This window comes from Propithecus coquereli, unplaced genomic scaffold (assembly GCF_000956105.1).
Source record: "Propithecus coquereli isolate 6110/MARCELLA unplaced genomic scaffold, Pcoq_1.0 Scaffold301, whole genome shotgun sequence".
Classification (NCBI taxonomy): Eukaryota; Metazoa; Chordata; class Mammalia; order Primates; family Indriidae; genus Propithecus; species Propithecus coquereli.
This window is the reverse complement of record NW_012148631.1, coordinates 4,370,068-4,396,533: the sequence shown is the minus strand read 5'-3', so window position 1 is coordinate 4,396,533 and position 26,466 is coordinate 4,370,068. Positions and strand designations below refer to the sequence as shown.

The window sequence follows — 26,466 nt, the reverse complement described above, 5'->3', positions numbered from 1 at the left end:
AGGGCGCGGGCGGGAGCGGGGCGGGGGCAGGGGGTTGAGAGCTGGTACCCGGGCTCACCTGTTCTCCAGGAGGAGGGTGGGGACTTGGGGGAGGGGCGAGGGCGAGCCAACACCGGCTCCATGCCCGGGGCACTGGTGGCAGCGCTCGAGTCCCCGCCCTCCCCCAGCCCTCCGAGACCACCAAGCTGCGCCGTCGGGTTGACAAGGCCGGGAGCAGTTCCTGTCCCCGGCCCGGCGCGGGGGAGACGTGAGCGTGCACACGTACACACACAGCAGGGGGAGAGGCGCTCCAAGCAGCGCCCAACTTTCTCCTTGCTTCTGCAGGCCGGGGGAGAAAGCAGCTGGGGGCAGTCCAATCTTGGCCGTGCTTGGGGAGGGGGTCGAACAAGAAGGGAAAAAAGACGGAGAGAATTTCCCCTCTTTTTTTTTTCTTTTTTGTTTTTGTTTGCACCACTTCCAACCGATGACTGTAGAGTAAAGGGAACCTGGAGCGGGGCGGCAAGTAGCGCTTTGGGAAAATGCAAGAGTGTGTTTGGAGACGCGAAGTTGCCTTTCAAGCTCTGGCCTCCGGGGCACGCGATGCTCCGCGGCGGGCTGACTCAGGGCTGCTTGGGCCTCCCTGCCACCCTCCTGGAAATGATGCAAGTCTGACTGTCACCTGGATCCCTGCAGCCCAGCCCGGAATCCGTCTGGGTTGGGAGAGGGATGAGAAACGACACCCCAGGTGTTGCACGGCCCACCAAAGCAGAAGGGGCCGTTGCTCAGGCCAAGTACTGTACCTAGTGCTTCTGTTTCTATCTTCAATAGTGCTTTATTTTTTTAATGCAAAGCGTCACAACGCTAGGAGTTCCCATACGTGCTCAGTTGGCCCAGAGCATCTCTGTGCCCAGGAAACTGCTCCAATCAAGGCCTCGGAGCTGGGAATCTCACTAAATTCCAAATGGTGGAAAGAAACTTTTCCAGCCCGATGCAGTGTGATGCGAGCCAGGGATCCGGAGGACGCTGTCCCAGAGCAGTCCGACCCTCTTGCCCTTCTTTAGCTGTAACTAGCGCCGGGATTCGCTTCTATAATAATGTGCTGAAGTCGGTGCGGCCATTGCCCGGGAGCCCCCGCACACGCGCGCTTATCTCCGGCCGCGCTCGCACTCACACGCACGCGAACGCCCGGCGGCCGCCAGGTCGGCAACTTTGTCGGGCGCTCCCAGCGGCGCTCGGCTTCCTCTCGTAGTAGTTGGGCGCAGGCCCCGCCTCCCGGCCGTGTTGTCAAACGGGCCGGGGTCTCGGATTGGTCCAGCCGCCGGGACAACACCTGCTCGACTCCTTCATTCAAGTGACACCAGAGCTTCCAGGGATATTTGAGGCACCATCCCTGCCATTGCCGGGCATTCGCGGCGCTGCTAACGGCCTGGTCACATGCTCTCTGGAGAGCTACGGGAGGGCGCTGGGTAACCTCTATCGGAGCCGCGGCCGCGAGGAAGAGGGAAAAGGCAAGCTAGGAGGAAGAGTGGGAGGAGGAAGGGAAGCGGCGGAGGAGGAAGAGGAGGAGGAGTAGGAGGAAGCGAGCACAAAGAATCCAGGTCTCCCGGCGAGAGGTTTATACCAAGAACCATGTGTGCCGAGAGGCTGGGCCAGTTCGTGACCCTGGCTTTGGTGTTGGCCACCTTCGACCCGGCGCGAGGGACCGACGCCACCAACCCTCCCGAGGGTCCCCAAGACAGGGGCTCCCAGCAGAAAGGTCGCCTATCCCTGCAGAACACAGGTAAGTGCGTGCGCCCCCGTGGCCGGGAGCTGCTGGGAGAGGATACCGTGCACCCACGCAGCGCACCCCGGGCATTTCGCCCAGAGCCGGACGCCCACTCTGGGCCACGCAAACTCTTGGTGTGGCGCGGGACGTGCAAAGGGAAGCGCGAGGCTAAGCGAGGTCCGCGCCGGGCTCCGAGCGCCCGGAATCTGCACGTGCTAGCAGGGTGATGAAATGGCTGTGGCAGGACTTGTTGCTGCCCTCCCCAGGGTCGAGGGGAAATGAGGCAGCGCCTGACGCTGCCAGCGCCAACCCCCGCCCACGAGTCCCGGGTCCGGTGCAAAGCGCACTTCATCCCCGGCGGCCCGCGGGAGGCACTAAGGGTCCCCGAAGCTGGGCTGCGCCCTGCACCCGGAGAACTTCCCAGCCGGCCGGCCTCGGCAGGACTGCTTCTCCCCCTCCTCAAAAGATGCCCAACATCCCAGAACTTTACGGGAAATTGCATGGCGAACTTTCCCCGGGGGCACTGCTTTCGGAAGGGAGGGTGGGGGCGGCGCAAAGCGTACCTCCGCGGTGCTGCCGCCATCCCCTGCTCCTGGCCAGGTCGGCAAGCGAAGAAATGGTGGCACGACCCGAACCGTGCGCCGCCTCTGCTCGACCGGCTCTTGGCTCACGGACAAGCTGCAGAGCAGAGCCAGGCGTGCAGGGCACGGGGTTGGCCCTTTTCCCAGCTTTGGGGGAGAGAAAGAAAATCTGCCTACAGCTCCTCCGCTCCGCGCCCCACCCCCCAGTATTTTGGGGGCCGAGCAAATGCTGCGGCGGCGGCGTGCGTGCGCTCACCGCACGAGCAGGAATGCACGAGTGCCCATTAGGACGCCCCGAGTGAGTGAGTCGCGGTCCTCACGGCGCGCCCGTGCCGCGCGTGGGGTCATCTGGAGCCTCTCACCTCCACACACCCGGGCCAGCACCCCGGGCCGGCGTCCCCCACACCCTAGGACCCTCGCCCACCCTTCCCCCTCTCTGGCGCTTTCTTTGAGAACTGAACGTGATTCTCGATAGTTGGTGACCCTCAACAGTGCACGCCCCTCATTCTCTCGCTAGATTTGATCTGAATGCAGATTATCTGCTCCGACCCCGCCCTTCTTCCAAAATATACTTTTCTGATGTAATTTTGTGGTTGGTTTAAATCAGAGACTTGGGGAGGAGGAGGGGGGAAAGAGAGGCTTTGCACGCGGCAGCCTGACAGTTAACTCCCTCAGTCTGTCCTTTCAGAGAGACGAATTAGGGCCACATTCTGCGACGAAGGGCAGCAAGCTCCCGGGCCGCGGGAATTCTAGGGGATTAAGTGACATCTCACACTGGATCCCTAATTAAAAGGAGCCTCTAACTGCGGATGGTCACGGTTCTGAAGGCGAGCCCCCTTCCGACTCGACTCCGGAGCCTGCTTGCAAGCCTGCTCGCAAACTGCAGCTCCCCTACCCTGGTATTTTAATGCGAATGGTTTGGAGGCGCTGCCTTAATAGGAATTTTGTTTTGATTTTTAGGTGTTGAATCATAAAGCTGAATTGAAACTGCTTTTTGGACGCTGTCATTTGGGGGTCAGGAAGGAAATGGCTGTGATTTAATAGCAGCCGCTTCTACAGATCCAAGTAGAGAGGGTATTTCATTGATGAAATATAGTCTTCATCTTAAAGTCTTATTTTTGTCTGTGGGTTCAGAAAGCTGAAATATTTTCTGCTCTCAAACTAAGTATTGCCACAAATACAGCAATAATATGGAAAGGATGAAAAGAAGGACTGCTCTGATCTAATGGCTGGTTTTGATTTTTGTAAATTTTTTGGCTAATTTTTACAAATATAGATATTTTTCATGGGTAGATTAAATGATGTAATTTTGTTTCCCACGCTTTTTTAGGTCCTGAAATAGTCATTACTAACTTTTTTTTAAATTTTCTTTTAGTCGTTACTAACTTTCGCTTCAAATGACCTCTGTGCATTCTTTGGCATGGGTTAGAGTTTAGTATATATTTGTATGTAATTTTCCTTTTAGCGGAGATCCAGCACTGTTTGGTCAACGCTGGCGATGTGGGGTGTGGCGTGTTTGAATGTTTCGAGAACAACTCTTGTGAGATTCGGGGCTTACATGGGATTTGCATGACTTTTCTGCACAACGCTGGAAAATTTGATGCCCAGGTAAAAACCATCTAGATAGAGCATGAAGAATGTTTTGGGTGAGCATAGCATGATGAAAATATTCAATCACTGGAAAGCCTTGTTAACAGATCGCCTGAGCTGTTCTTTGTGTTGTGATGTTTTAGTGCTTGCAAGAGACATGCTAGGTGTACAGTGAGACGCCGGTATCTCCCCACTGCACTCATGTTCAGAGAGCACTGGAGCTGTCATGTAGGCTAAATCCTTCTACACTCTTAAGCTGTGTCTACACAGGCAGAGTGGACTGGAGACCAATGTCATAATAAATGATAAACACCTGGTAAGGAGATACACCCCATCTGGCACCCAGAACCCAGTCCTCAAAGCCCATTGCATTAGGAACAATGGAGGGCAGAACAGGGGCCCCTGTTATATATTGCAAAAGCTATTTTCACCTAATAGAGACGACCAAATGAGACACAAAATTTGTAGTAATTAATAATCGTGTGTGTGTGTGTACAGGCAACCTGAATAATGCAGGGCCTCCCAGAGAGCAGATTTTTATTCCTCCTATGTAGCAGACCCTTCTCTCCCAAGCTGAAAAGTCAAAACCCTGAATGAGTCCCGCAATTCCACACTTTTCTTTTGCTCTATATAATAAATATAGTCAGGGCCTGACCCACTTCAGTGGTGCCAGGGTCCCACGGGCAACACCAAGTTGCTGCTCAGGGCAGGGCAAGAACACAACAAGCAACCTTATGGCTCCAGTACTGACAACCTAGATACATTTTTAGGTGGCATGTGGCATTAGGCTCACCTTCTGCATTTTCTCCCCGGCCCCTATATACCCTGCTGAAACATCCTGTTGTTGTATCTCATGAACTTCCTCTCCCATTTCATTGGAGAGCAATGACAACATTTGGAGGACGCCAACAGTGTAGGTGTAATTATGAAGATCACCCGCCACCATCCTCTGACATCCTGTAGTGAGCCTGACAAAGCAACGCCTGGGAACCAGAAGGGGACGCAACGGCCGGCAGCCTAGACTGCAGAGGATGTGAGGTGGCAGGAGGGGAAACAGAAACCAGGGAAGGAAAGAAGTAGAACTTTGAACTCCTCAAGGCTCCCTTATAAAGCATCACTTCTGGATTAACTGGAATTAGGAAACGTAATAGGAAATCCGGAGGAAAGATGTGTATTTAAGGGCAATCCCACAGGATGTCAGGGAAGAATACCAAGAACAGATTGCTGCAGCCCTCGCATAAATTCATCTTCCTTTTTTCCTCAACCAACAAGAATATGTTCTCAAGTTAGAGGCATCCCTCTCAAGTCGATTCTCAGCACAGAACTACTTAATAAACTGGCACAGCCTGCCCTCCACTCCGTTTGGCTCTCGCTGAAAAGTCAACGGAGAGGGGGCCACAGGGACGGTGGTTGGCCCACATGGCTTTTCAGAGATCAGACACGATCTGTGGACATTTCACTTGCTTCTGAAGAGAGAACCAAAATAAATGTGCCGGCTGGCTTTCTGCTTCCAACCTAAACCCATTTACTTTCTCAACTCAGTGACTTCCGGGCCTGTCTAAAAACAGAGGGGTGACCTCTCGACGACAGCTCGTTTCTATAGTAATGGAGGGAGCCGGGAGCCCTGGGTAGGCATCCCACAGTGCCTCTCGGCCACGGGAGGTTGATAAGGGAGCTAACACCCAGCTCGCCTCCACACCCCCAACAGCTGTCTCCTTTCTAGGATAAGCGCAGTCCAATGGGGTTGCCAGGAAAGAGAGCTGCAGGCCAGATGTATGCCTGGCTGCCTGAGCCACTGAGACGCAGGGAGCGTGGGGGAGGGGCCGTCCGTTGGGCAGTTCAGACTCCAGATGCTGCCAGGCAGTGTGCCAGGCGGGCCTTTTAGAGGCAGTAATCCTCACAGTTTAAAGGAGTAGAATCGTTTTCAAAAAGGAAAAGAATGCTCCTCCTTGAAACATAGGAGGAGACAAGGGTTTGAATTTGGGGCGGTGGGAGATACTGAGGCAGAAAGGGGACGCACGATTAGCAACTGATCTTGATGCCGCTCCTGGAATGGAAGGAAAAAGGGAAAGTGTGAGATTTGGACAAACGGGCATCTTCCACTTGGGAAGAATGCTTGCTGAGAACCACAAAGGAGTTATGGACTTGTGTCTGGCCAAATTCCCCTTGTGTTCCAGAAAAGTTGCTACCCAACAGCCAACACTGAGCCACCCTGAGGACAGACAGCCGTGGAAGCCGCAATTGGAGGGAAAACTAAATGAGTAGCTGGGGAGGAAGGAGGGAGATGTGTGAGTCTATGGACTGAACATCTCACGTGACCAAGTGTGGGAGGTGTCGTGTCACTCTGGACATGCCTCCTGATGCAGCAGCGCCCATCACCGGGGAGGACATCTGTTTGAGGGAGGGGTCTCAGCACTCGGTCGCCGGAAAAATCCTAGGTAAGCCCAGGAATGGTAAATGCCTGAGCGAGTAACAAGGGCTCCTGTTTTCTGCTCCTGTCTCCTCCGTCCTCTCTGTTCTCAGGGCAAGTCATTCATCAAAGACGCCTTGAGGTGTAAGGCCCACGCTCTGCGGCACAGGTTCGGCTGCATAAGCCGGAAGTGCCCGGCCATCAAGGAGATGGTGTTCCAGTTGCAGCGGGAATGCTACCTCAAGCACGACCTGTGCGCGGCTGCCCAGGAGAACACGCGGGTGATAGTGGAGATGATACATTTCAAGGACTTGCTGCTGCACGAGTGAGTACCGCCCCGCGGGGCCTGGCGGGGAGGGGCCGCCCCCCGAGGGCAGTGGAGGGGGGAGCAGACTGCGTGCACTTCGGGAGGCTGAACTCCTGTCAAAGCCAGAAGGTTGCGGTTTACCTCAGAAAACTACATTGACTCCCCAACGAGGCCCCTTTCCTGCTGGCTTTCAGGAAAAGGAAAAGATTTCCATCATCAGTTTCAAAATCACAAGCAATAGAAATGGGAATTTTTTTTTACTAAGCGTGAAGTGTGTAGATTCAGAAAGACTTTCATCTTTTCCTTGGCGAGGAACCCAAGAGTTCTCTGAATATTCCGAGTAGGGGTGGAGGTGTCCTTATAGACAGCAGTAGCTGAGAACATTTGTTGAACATTTACTAAGTGCCAGTCCCGGGGCTAAATGCTTCCTGTGAGCTTTTCACTTAATCCTCACAACAGCCTGCGAGCCTAGTCCTCTCCATTCCACAGACCGGAAGGCCGAGACTCGCCGAGGCGAGGGGCACACAGCTAGCGACAGGCAAAGCCAGGCTTGGGACCCAAGCAGTCTGGCTCCAGAACCTACACTCTTAAATGCCAAAAACTGAGAGCATTCGATGTTTTTCCTGCCTCCATAAGCTTTCCTTTCCCTTAGAAGGTCCAGTTTACTTGCTCTAATATATTAATGCCCTCCCAGAAAAAATGCAAAACAAATGTCAAAAACTTTAATCAGCTAAATACTTTTATGCCAAAGGAGACGTGAACTAACTTACTCAAAGGCTTGAAATTCGGTGATAAACCCAGGATAACTTCATTCCTTAAAACGTATCCCAGCTATAGGATCCTCAGTTTTGCAGCACAGTAAACCACGTTGGTACATAATTTCTTCTAACCTGAGGTATGGTCAGTAGTCCCTGGAGATTACGAGGGCAGGGCAGAAAGAAAGCCACCAGCTAAACAGTCCAGTGCAAGTCACTGCCAGCTTGATGGCACCCTTGGTCTTTCCACAGGGACTCACTGGGCCAAACCACAGTTTTATGAACTCTTGCTTCTTAGCTTGTGCCACAACCTTCTTCCAGCTATGTCACTAAACAGGCTACCCCCACCACTCCCAACACCACTTAGATCATGAAGGACAACAACCAGCTCCTGTCACTTTCCAGGTGGTTATAAGGTTCTAGGTATCTTGCAACACCTCTGGGACAGTGTTAGGATTATATGATTCATGGTAAAACTCTGCAGGCAGCTCTTGCAAAAAGCAAGATAACATTGCATTTTCCTTGAGTTATGCTAATGCCTCATAAAATATTTTTTATTCTTCCAAATACCTGTAAAAAAACAGTAACAACAACACTAGCAATAATTTTTATCTTTTTTAATGTTACACCCCCTCTGCCAGGGCTTTACAGGGATTATCTCATTTATCTTTTGTAAAGATGCTACCAGATAGAAATTACTATCTCCTTTCAACAGAGGAGGAAAGCGAAGCTAAGAGGTTAAAGAACTTGCACTCAGGTTTGGTTCCTACTTTCAGCTCTGGAATTGCTGATATAGATGCCTGAAACCAGCCGTAGACTTGAAACCTCCCTGCTCCTGGCCTTTCCTGTCCCCACTAGACCTGCAAAGGGCTCACTGGTCACCAAATGTGGCAGGATTTTTATCCTTTTCTCAAATATATCCCGTCACACAAGGAGAGTTCTGTGAAATCCTCTTCCTTCAAGTACCCCTGGAAGAGGCAAATGCCCTGTGGCTGAGACCTTGTGACGTTCATGTGTCTCATCCACTGTCACCCATTAGAGATAGCTTGTTGGCCTCAAGAATGGGTGATGGGGTGCTAGTGTATAAGTCCATAATACCTGCCTGGAGCACTAGATGATTGTCTTTTTGGAGAAAAATTTTCTTTGGGAAACCTGAAGGTTTTAAAGGTTTCTTCCTCCTCCACCTTGACTTTAAGATAAAGTAGATAGTAGCTTTCTAGTGTCTCCTTCTTGGGGACATGGCCCTTGGAGCCCAGGGACCCGTACTTCCAAAGGGCTCCTCACACCATTAGAATGAGCATGTGGCTCCCGTCCCAGCCTGCTTTGGAAGTGCAGGTGGCCCACCCCGCCGAGAATCCTGGGCCTCTGTTAAGGACACTCACTGTGGTCACAGGCAGGTCCTCCTGCTTCCTGCCAGCCAGTACCTCCAGGCAGTGGGTGTCCCCTAACTCCAGCCCCCTGAAAACCCCCATCACCTTCCCTTCTGAAGCCACAACTATGCAATGCATCAACTTGTACTTCAAGCTGAATTGCCTGAGTTTTTTGGTTTTTTATTTTTTAAACCATATTAACTGATGAAAGGATCTTATCCGTAAATATCAGCCGCAAATACCAAGAGGTCCATTTCAGAATGTGTGGCATTGGTCTCAAACAAGAAAATGAGACCCAAATTTGCTTTTCACTTTAGAGAAAAGGAAATCACAGTCCCCCCACCACGATCTACAGCACCCCTGTTCTTCAGCCCAATCCCCATCCAACCCTGAACACTCAGGCCCCGTGAAAGCAGCTTTTTCAGGATCTCTGTTCTGTCCCTTCTGCTCCCCTCACCTCTTGCTGTCTGCCCCCTCTCTCCATACTGCCTGCCTCCCCCTAGCTGCGGCCAGCCTGCCTTGGCCTCCGAATACCCTGTCACTGGGCGCTGGCAGCCTCCAAGCACATCCCCCTCCAAGTATTTTTTCAAATCCTTTAGCCTTGCTGACACCCAGTTGAGCGAGCTGGGCTTTGTCATTAGACACGGGCTGAGCTTGCAGCCTGAGAAGGCACCTTGCCAGCTCAGAACACGGCTTAGATTAACTTGGTTCGGCACACACACCCCTCCCTGCGGTTCACAGCTTCCTCCTCGGGAGAGAGGGCCACGGGCAGAGGAGAGTGTGGGCTCATCCAGCCTTCTCGGACCTTGGGGTTCTGAGAGCGCGTATGGCAGACGGAAGGCCCTGGCGAAGGAGGCGCAGGAGAGGCGGTCTGTATATTCCCGAGAGCCCTCCCCTTACTCTAGGGAAAGAAGCTTGAACAAGATCATCCGTTTAGTATCTTAAAAAGACAGCTCCAAAATGTGCTCATCTAGCCCCAGAGGGGCGGCAGGTACAGTCCAGCGCTAAAATCCTGCTGTTGCTTTAGCAGATACACTCAGTGAACTTGAGCTCCCTGAGGCACTTTCTAGTTTTCAAAAGATGGAAGGAAACAAACATGCACCGAGCACTTCTCTTGTGTTGCCATGGGCATGACCGCCTCAGGGTAGCCCAAGGCGACAGTGTTATCGGCCGTCAGGGGCCTGCCTTGGAGGGCTTAAGCACTTTGCCCCGCTGCGTGCACAGACTCTCTGACTCCAAAGGCATGGAGTAGGCCCTAAAAAGCAGCTAGATCTCTATCAGCCAGAACATTCTTCCTCCCTGCTCTCAGCCCAGCCCTGAAACCTTCCTAGCCCGGAAGCCTCCAAAAGCCACCTTCTCCTCTCTCTTTTCAGTTTTTACATCCGCAAAGTGAGGACAGTTCACTCAGTTACAACTGGAGGACTAATTAATAAAAATGGTAGTAAACTACTTCACAGGTCTTAAACACAATCCGCTCTTTCTGCATAGCAACAACTGCCAACGTGCAAGGAAAAGACTGCACAGGCTGCAACAGAGCCTCCCCGGTGGCCCAGACTTACAGAGGAAAAATGGGTTTGCTCCTTGTTATAAAGGATCTCACATTCCAGAGTGATTTCCCTGCTCGAGGTGACGGCACAGAGCCCCAATGCTCATGGTCAGATACATCCAGAAACTTTGCCCTCGAGGACTGCCTAGGAATGCTGGTTAGCCACAGGAAACATTCCATGCCCCCTTGGGGATTTTAAAAGGCTAAAAGCCTCCAGGAGAGGGCCATGAGAGCCCCCTGCTGGGGGTACCCCTTACCAGATGGGCCCATAAATATAAAAAGCAGGCGCAGCTGCTCTGTTGTCTGCGCACCCTGTCCGCGCCCTGGGGTAAACTCCTCCAGCAGTTTTCCTAAAGAACAACCCAAGGCAGCCGGAAGGGCTCTCTGCCTTCCAGAACTGAGCCTGTTTATTTCCCAGAGAGCTGGCTCTCAATCCAAACACGTGGCCCCTGACTGCCAGCCTTCACCCCCAGTTCTGGGGAAGCCCAGACTGAAACAAAAAGGTGCTTAGATGACCACTCCCACCCCCCAGCCTCTACTGCCAAGACAGAGAAACGCCCCATGGGAAATGACGTCCCAGGGAGGGGGTCTTCCTCCTACCCCTCCTCACCTAGTCCACACTCTTCCAGACACAGAGGGAAGTATATCCAGTAACTTGTAAAAACCCTTCTTCATCATGAGCTTGAACCGGGGCTAACACAGACATGAGGAAAATGGCCTCTTGGGCGCCTCACTTAGAGAAGGCGCTGGAAGAATGGCCCGTGGTGTGACAGGATGATGTGGGGCTCACCCAGGCCGCTCAGGAGCCTTTCTCCAGACCTTAAACGTCCATGGCGTCTCCCTCCCTACCAAAAAGACTCCTCAGTCTGGGATTTAAGGCCCCGCACCATTTGCCTAAGTCTCATTCATCCCACTGGCCCCAAGACCCGTCTCACCTGGCTGGATCAGCCTGAACATGCCCAGAGCTCTCTTGCCCTCCTTGCATTGATCACACAGATGCCGTACCTGGGGTTCTTGCCTTCCCCAGAGGTTCTTCCCTTCCCCAGAGGTTCTTCCTGTTGGTGTCCCGGCCCTAGACTCTCATCCTGTGCACCCGTGACTTGTCACTGGCACTTTTTCCTGTGGCGGGCTCTCTCTCTACCACTACCGCGAGAGCGGGAGCCTTCCCATGCGTCTGACTTCCCCAGTGCCTGGCGTGGATCTTGGTACACAGTGACCGCCCAGTAAATGTTGGTTGGGTCCAGTACTCCATAGAATACAGAATAAAGGCTTGAAGTAATTCCAGAAAGATCTTTCACCAAACCAAAACCAAACCAAGCACTAGCCGTACCTCTCTTTCCTGTCATTGTCCCGGGCCTCTGAGGCCCATCCGGGACTCGTTCCATTCTCGGCATCTGTGTCTTTGCTTTCACTCTCTAGACCCTACGTGGACCTCGTGAACTTGCTGCTGACCTGTGGGGAGGAGGTGAAGGAGGCCATCACCCACAGCGTTCAGGCTCAGTGTGAGCAGAACTGGGGAAGCCTGTGCTCCATCCTGAGCTTCTGCACCTCGGCCCTGCAGAGGCCCCCCACGGTGCCGCCCGAGCGCCAGCTCCAGGTGGACAGAGCCAGGCTCCCCAGGGCCCACCACGGGGAAGTGGGCTATCGCCTCCCGGAGCCCAGCAGCAGGGAGGCCGGCCAAGGCGCCAAGGGCGAAGGAGGTAGCAAGAGCCACCCAAACGCCCATGCTCGGGACAGAGCCGGGGGTCTGGGTGCCCAGGGACCTTCTGGAAGCAGCGAGTGGGAGGATGAACCGTCCGAGTATTCTGATATCCGGAGGTGAAATGAAAGGCCTGGCCACGAAATCTTTCCTCCACGCTGTCCATTTTCTTATCTATGGACATTCCAAAACATTTACCATTAAAGAGGGGGGATGTCACACGCAGGATTTTGTGGGGCTTGTGGACTTCATGAAGGTGTACGTTAGCGGAACGAACAGGTGAGGTGGAGACTCTGGGGCAGCGAGGTCTCGGTGGTGCCTGGCGGATTCTGCCCTTCCACGCGCTCGCGGGAGCGCACCCCACGTCCTCCTCGCCACTTGTCTTCTTTCCATCCACGGAGCCAGTGGGTGTCAGCCGCTCTGCTGTGCGGGAGGAGAGGAGGGAGCGGGCAGGGTGGGGCAGGCCCACCTGGGCTGGACCACACAGTTGGTGCCGGGCCCCACCCGGAGCTTCTGGTGCAGCAGCTCCTGGTGCTGTCTCCGTGGAGGTCAGGGCAGCAGTGAATGTGAAACTATTGCTGGGAACTCAGGAGCAGGCTGGAGAGGAGGCAGGGGCCGAGGGGTGCTTGGTGCCAAACCGAAATTCGGTTTCTTGCATGGGACCTTGCAGTTCAGAGCTGCTCGGCGGGCGGGGGGAAGAGTGTAATTTCTATGTGTAACTTCTGAGCCATTGTTCTGTCTGGGGGACACTGTCCAAGGAAGTGGCCCCTATAAGTTTATATTTTAACCACTGCTTCAAATCTCAATTTCACTATTTTATTTATCCAGTTATATCTACATATCTGTCGTCTAAATAAATGGCTTTCAAACAAAGCAACTGGGTCATTAAAACCAGCTCAAAAGAGGGGGAAAAAAAACCCCAGCCCATCCTTTGGGGCTGATTTTGGTTTTTTTGTTTTGTTTGTTTTGTGTTAAGTCCTATTTAAAAAGGAATCAAACAGCGATGTGGCTGTCCCTCTGACCTCCTGGCATGGGCCCGTACCCACCTGGGGCACACCTTCCACCCCGGGGAAAAGGCGCACAGGAAGATTTCCCTTAGAGCTCTGTCACCTCATCTGGACCCCCAGCCAAGATCGATAAGGCACCTTTCTGGGGATCCTGTGAGGCCCAGTTGGAAACCCGACTTGTCCGACTTGTCCATGCTAGAGCCTGGGAAAGGGGAGAAGAGAATGAAGACTACTTTGCAATTCCCATTAGGAAATGCCGACCTTTTGCATAAATGGAGGAGACTGCTGCAAATCTCTAAGGGACAGGATTTTCCAGATCCTAATTGGAAATTTAGCAACGAGGAGTCAAAGTGGACAAAAGAAAGGCAGAGAGAAGAGACAGAGCTTAAAATACAAGGAAAGGAGGGAGAGGATTATCGTGGAAAATGTCCGCAGTGGATTTCTTGTGGTTACGTAAAACATCTCATAGATAGGCCCTTTTTTTTTTCCTAATGGGCTATCAAATTAAAGTTTGTCCTTTCTCGAAGCCAGTACTCAAATAGGAGCCGTATTGTAAGGAGCAGGGGGACGTTCTTAGCCAGCCCTTCTGGAGCAGGGGTCGCACACTTTTTCTGTAAAGGACCAGACAGTAAACGCTGTGCTTTTCAGTTTGGCAGACCATGAGGTCTCTGTCGAAACTACTCAACTCTGCCATCGTAGCACAAAAGCAGCCATAGACAACACATAAACGAAAGGACTTGGCTCTGCTCCAGCAAGATTTTATTTAACAGGCCAGAGGCAAGAAGTTAAATGTATCTGTTCTAAAAGGACTTGTTCTAGGGAATAGCTTTACCCAAAGCTCAGCTAGGATTTATATGCCCCAAATCCAACCCCAATCGTTCATGGTCCGTGTTGGAAAAAAATCATCTGGGGGGGAGGGAACATGCCAGGAGACGCACCCAGCAAGAGCTGGGGCTGCAGCAGGCAGAGGAGCTGGTGCACTTAATCCAGCTCTGCCTCAGGGGGAGGAGGACCTGCATGTCAGGCTCTGCCATGGGAACCAGGCTGTCTCCTGCCGCGGCCACTGCAGCGCATGGACTGTTTTACTCACATCACTCAAAAGCTAAAGCAATAACAGTCTCCTCGCTGCTGAGTCAGCAGTTCATTTGTTCTCCAGCTCCTGCGCTGGATGTGTGAAAGGCATCACTTTTATATTTTCCTCAGTGTAAATGTTTTATGTGTTCGCCTACTGATGTCCCATTTGTTGCTTCTATTGTAAATATTTGTCATCTGTATTTATTATCTCTGTGTTTTTCCCCTAAGGCATAAAATTGCTTACTATGTTCATTTGAACCCATTGACTGATCTCTGTTGTGTATTTTTCATGCCACTGGTTTGTTTTTTTCTCAGAAGTCAGGTAGATATCATTTCATTCTGGTTCCTAATGTTACTGGAAGCATACAAAAGTATTTATTGCTTAGGTTCTGCTCAAAACCAAGGAAAGTCCAAATTCCTAGTAGCAATGATTTGAGGCATTTGCACACTCTAAAATGTAAGCAAAGTCATCATTAAAAATAGACCCTTTGCTTGGGTTTCATACTTCATACAGATTTACTCACAAGCCTTCCTTTGAGGAAGGATGTAGATCTCCAAATAAAGATACGATGTTTATTTTGAGCTTTGCATCTTAACAAGATGATCTGAACACCTCTCCTTTGTATCAGTAAATAGCCCTGTTATTCTGAAATCAGAGGCCAAGTATAGTAAAATGCTGACACCAAAATTAAATAAATAGAAAATACCAGCCCAGAACTGCAGTCATACTTTGAGACACACACACACACAAAGAGAGAGATTCAAACTCAAACCAAGTAAAAGCCTTTGCCAAAACAACATGGAAAAACAATGCTTCCAGTGGCCACTTCCTAAGGAAGAACAACAGCCCCGTCTGATCTCAGAGTTGGCACCGCGTGAGCTTGCTAAGTCATAGTATCTGTTTCTGTTATGGATTTAGGCAACAGGACCTGTACGTTGACACATTGCATTATTTTTCTTCAAGCATCAATAAAGGTTTTAAATAAATGGCTTCCATTTGAGCAGCGTCATTGTCTGAGAGGGCTTTCGCCACCCAGTGTGCAGTGGGATAGGTGCGAGCAAGTGGGCTTTTAAGTCCAGAGAATGCTCTGCTTCTGGTGGATGGTCAGCCTGCAGAGAGGAAACCCGCATAGAGAAGACCACCCTGGGCTTCTCCTCCGTCAGAGGGACTCTGTCCAAGACCCGGCCTGAGTCACCCAGATAAAGAGGAGAATGAATCTCATGCAGCTGGTCTGGAAGCGCCACGCCCCACACCCCGCCAGGGAGGTCCTCACAGCTCACTCTGGTCTCATCTTTGAGTCTCCCTGTGACCTGGCCAATCTTCCTCTCAGACGAGCCTGCAGCAGACACCCCTAGCTTTATGGCTCAGTCACCTGGTCCACACAGAGGAGCCCAGCACCTCCTCCCCAGTTCTTCCTCAGGACAGCAAAATGGAGCTGGAGTCCCTGGTCTCCTCGATTTACACCATGTTGGCATACCTACTATGTGCCAGACACCACAATAGGCATTTTGCATGCATTATCTCAGCCTCAACATGTTCCCCAAAAAGTAGGTATTATCCCCATTTTCCAGGCCAAGAAACTGAGGTACAGACTTGTCCCAGACTGTGTGGGGAGCGAGTGGGGGCTCTGAACTCAAACCTAGATCAGAACTCCTAAGCCCGTATGTTTTCCCTCGCTTCAAGCCTAGAATCTCCACTACCAGTTTATTTTTAATTTAAACCGATCAGTATTATTGTCATTTTACAGGAAGGTTAGAGAAAGAATAATTATACACTTACATTTATAGCCCCAGGCCTCCGAGGAATTCCGCTTCGGGATGGAAAGGAAAATTGATGTTCTCACCTTTCTTCTCTGCAAAGACTCAAATTTTGGTTCAGTTACAGGAAAACAGGAGAACCTTGAGACCTTGTCGCTTTTCTTTGCATGTGGGTAGTTTTTTCCTCAGTGTACCACTGAGGAAAGAATTTTGGGAGCCACTGGCTTTTGCGAGGATGCATTTAGAGCTTTATTCACTAAACTCACCCCGTCACCAGCGCTGTCTGAGAAGCCAGGAAGAGCCTCTGAACTCTTTACTACCATCATCATCCTCACCATGACAGTGGCAGATCCGTGCCCCGTGATTTGCCTGGTGCTTTGCAGATATTATTTCTGAACCCCATTTTACAGATAAAGAAACTGAGACTCAAAGACATCTTATTATTCCTGGAACCAGCCATGAGGCTAATGAGCTCTAGAGGTGGCGCACAAATGCACCCAGGGCTCACTCTGCTCCCCCTTACTTGCCTTCTCTCAGGTCAGGGGTGAAAACAAGGGTTTAAATACACCCAGATGAGGTCAGAAATGCAGCTGCCTCCCCCCTCAACCCTCAGGGTTGCTCCAATTCAATGACTCTGTCATCATTAGGTTGTGGGAGGAAGAAGGCAAAAGGGCTTCCAAATATACTGGTATTTAAACAAAGTTTCCAGCTGGAGCTATGCACCCCAAAATCAGGAGACAGAAACCCAAATTTGTTCTAAAGTCAACAACTAAAGCCCCCTGCTGAGAAGAGGACAGGCTCTGGCCAGAGAACAGTTTTTATGTGGATTATTTTTTGTGGGTGGAGAAGAGAAGAAAAGAAAGGAGCAATAGAAGCCTTGTACTAGGAATCCCTCACCGCTGCTTGCATAAGCACTTCGGTTTTTATCACTGCCCATAAAGAACAACAACAACACGAAAGTCACTTCCCTAAGAGAACAGAAAAAAAAAGGTCACAAAGCCAACCTACGCTTGTGCATGAAATAGACTCCACCAAGACGAATTTGGCCATTTGACAAAACCCAAATCTCACGGCACCTTAGGGTCTGCAGCCTCGCCACCGTTTTACATCAGGCCTGCCTTGGGAGAGATAAAACTTGAGGGAATCAAGGAAAGCTCCTCTAGGGGATTCTCAGAGGCAGGGCAACGTACTCAAACGGTGCAGAAGGGAGGGAATCAGCTGCTTGCACTTTCTATTCGATAGTTTCCAGGAATTTTTATGGTTCTTAAATTTAAGGGGGATGCCCATGTAAAAAGAAGTGGCATTTGAAAGAGGACGGGGACACCTGCTTGCTCTCGGAGTTATGAATCACACTCTGCAAAGGAGCAGGGACTCCAAAGAGGGCTTTGTCCAGGAAGAACATTCAGATCCTAGAATTCTTTCCCAGGTTCGTATGGCTATATAACAAAACTACCCCCAAAGCTTAGTAGATATAAAACAACTATTTTATTTTGCTCTTAATTTGGGGGGTCAGAAATTTGGAGAGGGCTCATCTGAGTGGTTAGACTCTTCACATGGCGTTGGCAGGGGCAACCGGGGCTGAGAAGTCACCTCCAAGTTGGCCTCTTCAAGATGGCATCAGGGTGCTCCCCGCCCACCCCCTGCCCCTCTGCTCCCCCATGCGCCACCTCATCCCTGGGGCCTCTCCGAGCAGGGCTGGCTCAGGCTAGTCTCGCTTCTTCCACAGTGACAGGCTCCCCCCAAGACAGGTTGGAGGATTTTATAGCATATTCTTCAAACCGGAGCTGGGGTTTCATTTTCACTCTTGGTACTGTAACAACCACAGGATCTAAAAACACCACGAAGGCAGAGACTGTGTCACTCTTTGCACACAGTGATCTATATCCCCAGCAGCCCTGCCGTTGCATGGTGTGAATGAATGAATACATGAATGGAAGAAACCTCTTGTCTAAAAGGGTAACCAAAATGTCAAATCAGAGAAGTTTCAATGCACTTTAACTTCTGAAGCAAATACATCTTTGTGAACTCATACGGGTGGCCAGCGTGTCACAGAATCAGTGAAAGGGTGTCAAAATTAAAAATCACTGGGAAGCCAGTAAGTCTGGAGTCAGGACATGGGGTACCAATCCAGCCACCCACTCACTCATCTTGCACCACGTAAATCTCTTTGGGGATAAGATAAAAATATAAACAACTGAAAAAATAAATCAAGACTGGCTCTGAGAACTTGGCAAATCAGTTCAGCTTTCTCAGCCTGCTTCCTCAGCTACAAAATAAGGAAACTAACAGCTACCCTGCTTCCCTCCTGGGGCGTGGGGGAGAGGTGAGGACAAACTTCAGCCATATGAAAAGTCGCAATGCATAGGAAATGCTTTGAAGACTGAGATGCCGTGTACGTGGTGGTTATTATTTCTCCTGCCATTTTGGAAGGCTGCGGCCTAAAGCCAAGAGCACAGACGGGAGGAGCTGCCCTATCCCGTCCACTCTGTCCTGGCGATTCCGAGGCAGGTACAAAGTCTTTAAGGGATGGGTTGGAGGGGCCAGCCCCACAGGGTGGGAATTTGCCGGAAGTCGGCAGGAAGGATGTGAGGCTAACTGTGTGGGACCCTCAGGGAGTCCCAGCCTCCTCCCTGGGGGGGCAAGTGGACCCTGAGTAGCCGCATGGTGCTGCCGCCCTCCCCGGGCTGAGTAGCGAGCTTAGCCTGGCAGCGACAGGGCCCAGGCTCGAGAGCAGGGGGCCCTTCCTGCCAGGGCTCTCTCCAAAAACCTCAAGGCAAAGGCCCCACAGAAAAAGCTAATTAATAAACCCCTTCAATGAAAAAAGCAAGCAGAGACTGACAAAGACAAGGGAGGAAGGAGATTTGGGGCCAGAGCCCACTCTGCTCTGTGCCAAGGTTCCTAGGAGTTTGACATTTGGAAAAGATTTGGCCTGGAGGAGCCAAGGATTTGGGACAGGGCTCCTTCTGGCTCCCGGGAGTGTCAAGAAGAGAAAGAGGAGGAGGAGGAGGAAAATGACTCAGCTGAAATGAAGAGAAATGTATTTTTAAAAAGCAAAACGATGAAAGGCACAAAGGAACGAAATGCAGCCCCAGGACAGGGTCCAAATGCCTTCTTGAGTAAGTGGGGCAAATTTTCAAAAAGCTAGAGAGCTCGCTAGGGTTAAGCCAAGAATAACACCATGGAAATGAAGACAGTCTCCTGGCTTGCCAGGCCCCCCCGCCCCGCTCTCGGAAGTCTCCCCACCCAGGTCCCTGCAGGGCTCGTGCCCACCTCTGCAGGAGAAATGCCGAAAGCCACCTGGCAGCAAAAGCTCCTCCACACTTTCAACCTGGAAAATGCAGCGGAGTTCTGCAACAAATGGGTTGTGGAGAAAGGCGACCCCCGGGCTCGCACTCACCTAGCAGGGCCAAGATCGGAGGAGGGGTCCCCTTGCTCCTTCCCGATGCACAGAACATCTGGGGACAGCGAGGCGAGGGAGACGGAAGGAGGCTCCCTCCCCAGAACTTGACACAGCTCCGTCCCCTTCCAACAGCCAAGGTCTGATGACCCTGATTGCCAAAGTGTCATTTTGAAATATTCAATGGAGAGCAAGCTGATAATGAGAAGAGATAGGAGAAGAAAGAGAAGCCACTGCCGGAGCGGCTCAGCACCTCCCTTCTCCAGGGTCATTCAGTAAATGTTCATGCTGGTCCCACCCCCTCCCTGGCATGGAACTCCATGGAAACACATTTCTAGGAGCCGCATGGCTGGGAGCACAATGGCCCACTGCAGAGGACTCAGGGAAGGGAATCAGTTGATCAAACCCAAGTGTCCCGAGGCCAGGCCAGGAGAGTGCACCCTAACCGTATTCCCCACGTGCCGACGGGAAACGGAAAGCCAGCACAGAGTTTCCGGCCCTGCAGCCTCTGGGTCATCCCAGCACCAGGGAGCAGGGAAGCCATTCCTGGGACCCCTTCAAATGACAGCCAGCACCTGGCAGGGAGGTCCCCAGCCTCCTGACGGCTGCAGCTGGTGAGCTGCGCAGAAGGCATGGGGCGGCTGCCCTCTGAGGCCCCTCCCTGCCAACCTGAAAGGGGTCCTGAGATTCCTTTCCCAGGCACTGTGTATCTGTGCAGACACCGTCAGGCAGGGGCGGAAGCAGCCTCCATGCTTCTGTTTCTCGGCCAGGGGCTCAGAAGCTGTGTTCTTAGGGTCCTCCGGAAAGCAGAGACAGAACTGAAAGTGCGAGAAGTGTGCGGCGGGAATGCTGTGAAAGACCACGCAGGCGCAGGAGCGGCGGCTGGAGACTCTGCCACGGCGCCATCCGACACTTGAGGAAGGACAGGCACGGTGGGCTCTCAGGACTGCAGGTCAGCTCTGAGAAAGCCCAGCCGGGTCCACCACAGGAGGCCTGTGCCCGGCAGGCACAGCCCCACCCTGGCACCCCTGCAGGCTCGGTCACTGCTGGGAGCAGCCTGGGAAGAGTGTGGCTCGGCGAGGCTCCGTGAAGGTGGGGCAGCTGGAAGCCATGAGTGAACTCGATTCTTCTCAGCAGGGAGGTCTGAGCAGCACACACCCATGGCAACCTAAGAGCCAATGCTTTCTTGAAAAAAACCTTTTAACAGAGTGCTGTGCTTAGTTCTTGAGACAGGTTCTACCCATGACTAGTCCTTTGGCCAGAGGTTTCTCAGAGTTGTGAGAAACAAATAAGAGAACAAATGGCATAGTCATTGGCAACTGCAGAACTCACACTAGAGGGTCACAAAGTGGTGGTTCACTGGCCAAATAGTGCGGTTGTGTGTTTTGACTCACATGTTGATATTTTAAGTGCCAAATTAGTTGCCAGCGTGTACAAGCCACAAAAATCCAGATCTCCAGCTTCTCTTCAAGAATAAAAACATCTACCAATACTGAGCCCACATTCCAGTTTGCCACAGTCCCTGCCACTCCCTATTGTCTTACTCCTTCTCCACCTCACTCATGCATCCGTAGGCCTCCTGCCTGCATCCCTGGATGCATCCAGGCCATTCATGATCATCCCATTTCTTAGGGGATATAAATAAGAACATTTGGAAAACCAAACAAGAGCACCTGGAAATTAAAATAAGAGATAAAAAAATGAAAAATACAATGAAACAGGTGGAAGATAGATTTGAGAAAATCTCTCAGAAAGAGTTGAACTATGAAAGAAGAAAGCTAAGAAAGTTAGAGTATTGGTCTAGGAGATTTAACATCCAAGTAGCGAGAATTCCAGAATGAGGGAACGGAGAAAATAGTAGGGAGAAAATTATCTAAGAAATAGTACAGAAATGGAAGATAAAAGGTTCCAGATCAAAAGGGCCAACAGAGGACCCAAGAGAGTCAATGAAAAATTCCCCCAACAAGACACATTCTTGTGAAATATGGGGGGAAATCCCAAAAGCTTCCAAAGACGGGGAAAAAACAGTCACACAAAAAGGACCAAAAATCAGTATGGAATCAGCCTTCTCAACAGCAGCTCTGGAAGCCAGCAGACAAAGGAACAACTCTCCCACTTTCTGCGGGCAAGTAATTCTAAACCCAGTCAGATCACCAATCGAGTGGGGAGCCATCGAGATATATTTTAAACACACAAGGTCTCGAAACATTTCCTTCTCAAATATCTTTTTGCAGGAAGATATGGAGCCATGCCCCCCAAAATGAAGAGGCAAACTGACAAAGACATGATCAGATCCAGGAAGCGGATCTGCAGATCTAGCCCAGGAGAGAGGGAAGGGTGCCAGGAAGGGCAGCAGTCGGGACAGCAGCCAGCCCCGTCAGGAGCTGGCGACAGAGGGCCCTGCACGTCATCATCTCATGGTTCTATCCGACGGTTTGGGAATAAGTCAGTTAGGAATAGACTAGCTATAGAAAGCTAAGGAAACCGAACATGAGCAAAAGACTTGAATGGGCATTTCACAAAAGAAGATATCCAAACGGCCAGTAAGCACATGAAGAGGTCCTCGATACCATTAGCCATCAGGAAATGCAAAGTAAGACCACAGCGATAATCACTACCCACCAGCAGAACAGATAAAATTGAGAATGACAGGCAATCCCAAGTGTTAATTAACAAGTCAGTGAAACATCCGGAACCCTCATAGCTGCCTGTGGGGGCATAAATGGTACAACCACTTTGGAAAACTCTTTGGCGGTTTCTTATAAAGTTAAACATAGACCCATTTGATGGCCCAGCAATCCGGCTCCTGGACTGTATCCAGAGAAATGGGTACATATATTTACAAAAATACTGGTACAGGAATATTCAGAGTAGCTTTATGCATCATAGCCCCAAACTGGAACCAGCCCAAATGTCCCTCAGATAGGGAACGGATAAACAGGGTGTGGCATTTCCATCCAGGGAATACTACTCAGCAATGAAGAGGAGTGAGCAACTGATTCACACAACATGGGTGAATCTCAAAACTCCATGAGTGTAAGAAGTCAGACAGAAAATAATACATGCGGTAGGAGTCTACTCATATAAGGTTCAAAAACAGGAAAACTAATCTATAGGAATAGAAGTATAAGTAGTGGTTATTTCCAGGGGGACAAAGGCAGGAAGCCATTAACTAGACAGGGATATAAGGAAACCTTCTGGGATAACAGAAATGTTCTCTATCTTGGCCTCAGTGACGGGGTCACAGGTACATGATGTGTAAAATCATTAAGCTGTGCACTTAAGATTTATACATTTCACTATATGTAGTTTGTTATTCCATAAATTACTGAAAGAAAACTAGACAAACCCAAAAAGATGCATTATTAATTCCATGAAAAATAGAATTATATTCAAAAAGCAATTGTTATCCTAAAATAGTCCCTGCAGAAGCGACTTGGCTCGGATGTGAACAATAATTACGCAGTTGTAATAAAGGGTAAATTTACTACATATGGATTCAACCAGACATCTGTATTGGCAGGATAAGCAGAAGGACAGTATTTGTGTGTAGCAGAGGCCTGGGGTGAGCAAAGAGAGCCAAATCCTAGCATTTTGTAGGAAGAAGTCAATAAATAATGTTGAAAATAAAACAAACATATAAACAAGACATAGCAGCAGAGCTATGTTGTTTAGACATCTGGACTTCTAAATACTAGAAGAAACAGCTAAAAGGCAGCAACGGGTTGTCTCTGGGAGGAAGATTCAGTAGTGGGGAGGTGCGGGGCAAGGTACAGCTACTTGTAATTTGGGTCTGCTAAAATTAGTTTTGGCAAAAAGAAACCGAAACACTAAACAAAATCCCTTAATTAAAACAGAAATGTATTTCTGTCTCAGGTTAAAGTTTAGGGGTAGGCAACTCAGGACTGCTCCACAAAGTTCTCAAAGCCTCGGGCTACTTTTTCTCACTGCTACACCATGCATGGCCTCCATTTCCAAGATCACCTTGTGGATCACTGGGGCTGCTCCAGCTCCAGCCATCAAATCCACATTCCAACCAGCAGGACAGAAGATGGAAGCAGCGACAGAGAAAGGGTGCACTCCAGCTATCTTTTTAGGATGTTTCCCCAAAGCTACTACATAATACTTCTGCTTAAATCTCACTGCCCAGAACCAAGTCCCATGGTCATTCCTAGGTGCAAGGGAAGCTGGAACACACCATCTCTATTCTGTACAGCCAAGAGCTAGCCGTAGAAGAAAGGAGTTTCTGCCATTAAGACTTGTATTTAAAGTTTTTAACTATCTATAGGTATTACTTTGATAAAAATTAAAAGTTAAAAAGAAATAGCAGGAGCTGCCAATAGACAAAGTGAAGAATACTTCTGCAGGGCGCATGGTCCTAAGCGCTTACCTGGGCAGACAGTAGAAAACACTGCTGAGAGCAGTACGGCCACCTCCGTCCTTCCCGAAGCCCAGGAACCAGGAGAGGGGAGGAAGACTGAGAAGCCGACCTCGTGGAATGAAGGTATTAGGCGCGCACCCTCCACACAGGGCCAAATTACTCCATGACAACATCCTTCACACAGCCCCAAACACTGAAACTTTTCCTAGCCTTCAACACTTAGACCAGTGGGTGAACAAATTAAGTCTCACAATGCACCCAGGAAGGTGGAAATGGATATTCCTGCTTTACAGATCGGGACACAGGCTCTCAGGGCTGGGTTACTTCCCCCAGATCGTAACTGGAGGAGCTTGCACTTGACTTCAGGAATCCAGAGACCAAGTCCAGGCTTCTCTCCTCCAAAGGGTCTGGGTGGCCTCCTGCAGCTTTTGGATTCTCTGCAGGGCCAAGTCAGGCCTATCAATAAGTCACGAGAAGCAATGACTCATTTGAAGACAAGATAAACCACAGGGAGGCCCAGCGGGATGAGAGCCGTTTCCTAGGAAGTCTGCCTTCTGCAGGCTGCAAGAGTACACAGTTAGCGGGGAGGAACCCCTTCTGCAAACACCAGCACAGCAATTTCCAGACAAAGAGAAAGTGCTGCTGGTACTCGCTGGGAGCTGCATTTATTTCAGTCCTCAAAGGGCTTTTGTCAAGACGAGGCCACGAGCCTGAGCACATAGAATTCCAAGCTTTTCCTTTCCAATTCCTCCAAAACCGGAAGGGAAAGGCATTCTGTGCTGCTGTAACAATATTTGTCCCCCGAGTCCCATCTGAGGGTGTCAGAATGCTCCACCAACGTTTCAGAATAAAACTGCAGACCCTCTAAGTGACCTTGGGTCAGTCATTTCCTCTCCCTGCCCCCCATGTCCCAGGGGAATGCTGCGTGGACACTGTGGTTCTCGGGGAGAAGGAGGCAATTTGGGGGAGGCCAGAGGGAGCTTGCTGTCCCCAGAACCCATCCTAGGCCCTTGATGCAATGGGTGCGTGGGGACTGGCCAGAGCCCAGAGCCCAGACGGTCCAGCAGACAGGGGCAGGCGGGTGAGGAGGAGCCAGGCAGACAGAAGTAGACAGAGCAGAGATGTGCGGAGGCCAGCGGCAGGGGCCCAGGTCACGGTTCAGGAACAGGGCTTGGTGCCTGCGAAGATTCAAGTCAAAGCAAGACCCCGCCATCAGATACAATCTGGTCTCAGGTAAAGAATCCCTCACCTCCTGCCAACGAAGCCCTTCTCCTAATCATTAGAGCCAGGCAGGGGACCTTTGGCACAGCCCTAGCACTCTTTGACAACACCCAAGACTAAGCCCTGCTCATCCCTGACCCCTTCCCAGGCTCCCCCAGCTTGAATGAACCTTCTCAATGCATGAGTTTTATCTCTGACCCCATTTAAATCTTCTATTCTCACCCCACCCCAGCTTCCAGCACAAGGCCATGCAACCAGAAGAGCTCAGTAAATATATTTGGTTTTTTACTTGACTTGAAAATATTTAGTTAAGGAGACATACAAAGAACAATATGACAAAGTGACAATACACCAATAAGCACACAATGATAGCATGTAAATATAAAAGTTATGAATCCTGAGGGAGCATTGAAAGGAATAAATGAATCAGCAAAAAGGGCATTGATTTGGGAAGACTGCTTGGAGGAGAGTTTTGAGCCAGCTACTGAGAGAAAATAGAGTTTGGATTAATATATTAGAATTATTTGGTTTGAATCGGAACAGCAATCTGATTCAAAGTAGTATAAACAGGCTGGGTGCAGTGGCTCACACCTGTAATCCCAGCACTTTGGGAGGCTGAGGCAGGAGGATCAATTGAGGCCAAGAGTTCCAGAGCAGCCTGAGCAATATAGCAAGACCCCATCTCTACAAAAAATAAATATATATGTATAAAACACAAGAACAAAGTAGCATAAGCCAAAGAGAAAAAGGAAGAAAGGAAAGAAAGAGGGAGGGAAGGAGGTAAAAAAGAAAAAAGAAAGAATAGATAAAGGAAAAAAATAGGGAACGCAATGTTGGCTCAGGCAATGGGAAGCAGGCATGGCTGGATCCAGGTGCTCAAATGATATCATCATGAATCCACCTTGCTCCCTTCTGCTTTCCTCTGTGATAGCTTCATTCCCCAGACTTGGATCCTACAGCTTTGCAACCCCAGCAAGAAGAGAGAGCTTCTCATTTCCAATAGTTGAGGGAGCATTTTAACAAAAACAAAAATCATTTTTGTTGTAAGGAGATACTAGGGGGTTGACTTGTTATTGCAGCTTAACCCGGCCTGCCCTGACTAATACCTGCCTCACTGGTCTAGCTTGGGACACATGCTCACCCCTGCTGGCAGAGGGTACGGTGCTCTGATTGGCCAGGCTGAGTCACAGGCCAACCCTGCAGCCAGAGAGCAGAGGCCAGCCCCACTCTAACCACGGGATCAGAGATTTCCCCAAAGGAAAACTGAGGTGCCATTGCCAAAAAAGAAAGGGGAACGGGCACCGGCGGGAAAAGTCAGCAGGGCTGCACAGCACTTGGCAGAGGCTGGAGGGAGGGTGGACACTCTTCGTACCGACAGCTTCCGGGTCTGGGGCCCGCTGTTCTGTCCAACAACCCCTCTCCCTCCACGGCACATGTGCAAAGGCACCAAGCTCTGCCTCCCGGCGGGGTTCGTCAAGAGAGCTTGGGGCTCCCAGAGCAGGAACAGGTTCTGGCCTCCCCCGCCCACCACCTGCTCTAGCCAAGACTCCCAGCTGGGACAATCTCCTGGCCCTGCAGGGGGGCCTGCAGGTGTCCAAGGTGACCTGGAGGCCAAGCATCCACACC

The 26,466-nt window shown here is 50.6% G+C and overlaps 1 protein-coding gene across 1 annotated transcript; it reads left to right on the top strand.

Annotated features, from left to right (window-relative positions):
* The first annotated feature begins 305 nt into the window (after positions 1-305).
* Positions 306-12,875, top strand: STC2 (stanniocalcin 2). Its single transcript, XM_012649735.1, has 4 exons — positions 306-1,759; positions 3,791-3,933; positions 6,439-6,650; positions 11,723-12,875. The coding sequence occupies exons 1-4, from the start codon at positions 1,609-1,611 to the stop codon at positions 12,123-12,125; spliced, it is 909 nt and encodes a 302-aa protein (XP_012505189.1). The 5' UTR covers positions 306-1,608; the 3' UTR covers positions 12,126-12,875.
* The last annotated feature ends 13,591 nt before the right edge of the window (positions 12,876-26,466 follow it).

Excerpts from the sequence above, each read along its gene's own strand:
- STC2 (XM_012649735.1), top strand. The coding sequence starts at position 1,609 with ATGTGTGCCGAGAGGCTGGGCCAGTTCGTGACCCTGGCTTTGGTGTTG. Across the intron at positions 3,934-6,438 it reads CTGGAAAATTTGATGCCCAG|GGCAAGTCATTCATCAAAGA; the intron begins GTAAAAACCATC and ends CTCTGTTCTCAG. Across the intron at positions 6,651-11,722 it reads AAGGACTTGCTGCTGCACGA|ACCCTACGTGGACCTCGTGA; the intron begins GTGAGTACCGCC and ends TTCACTCTCTAG.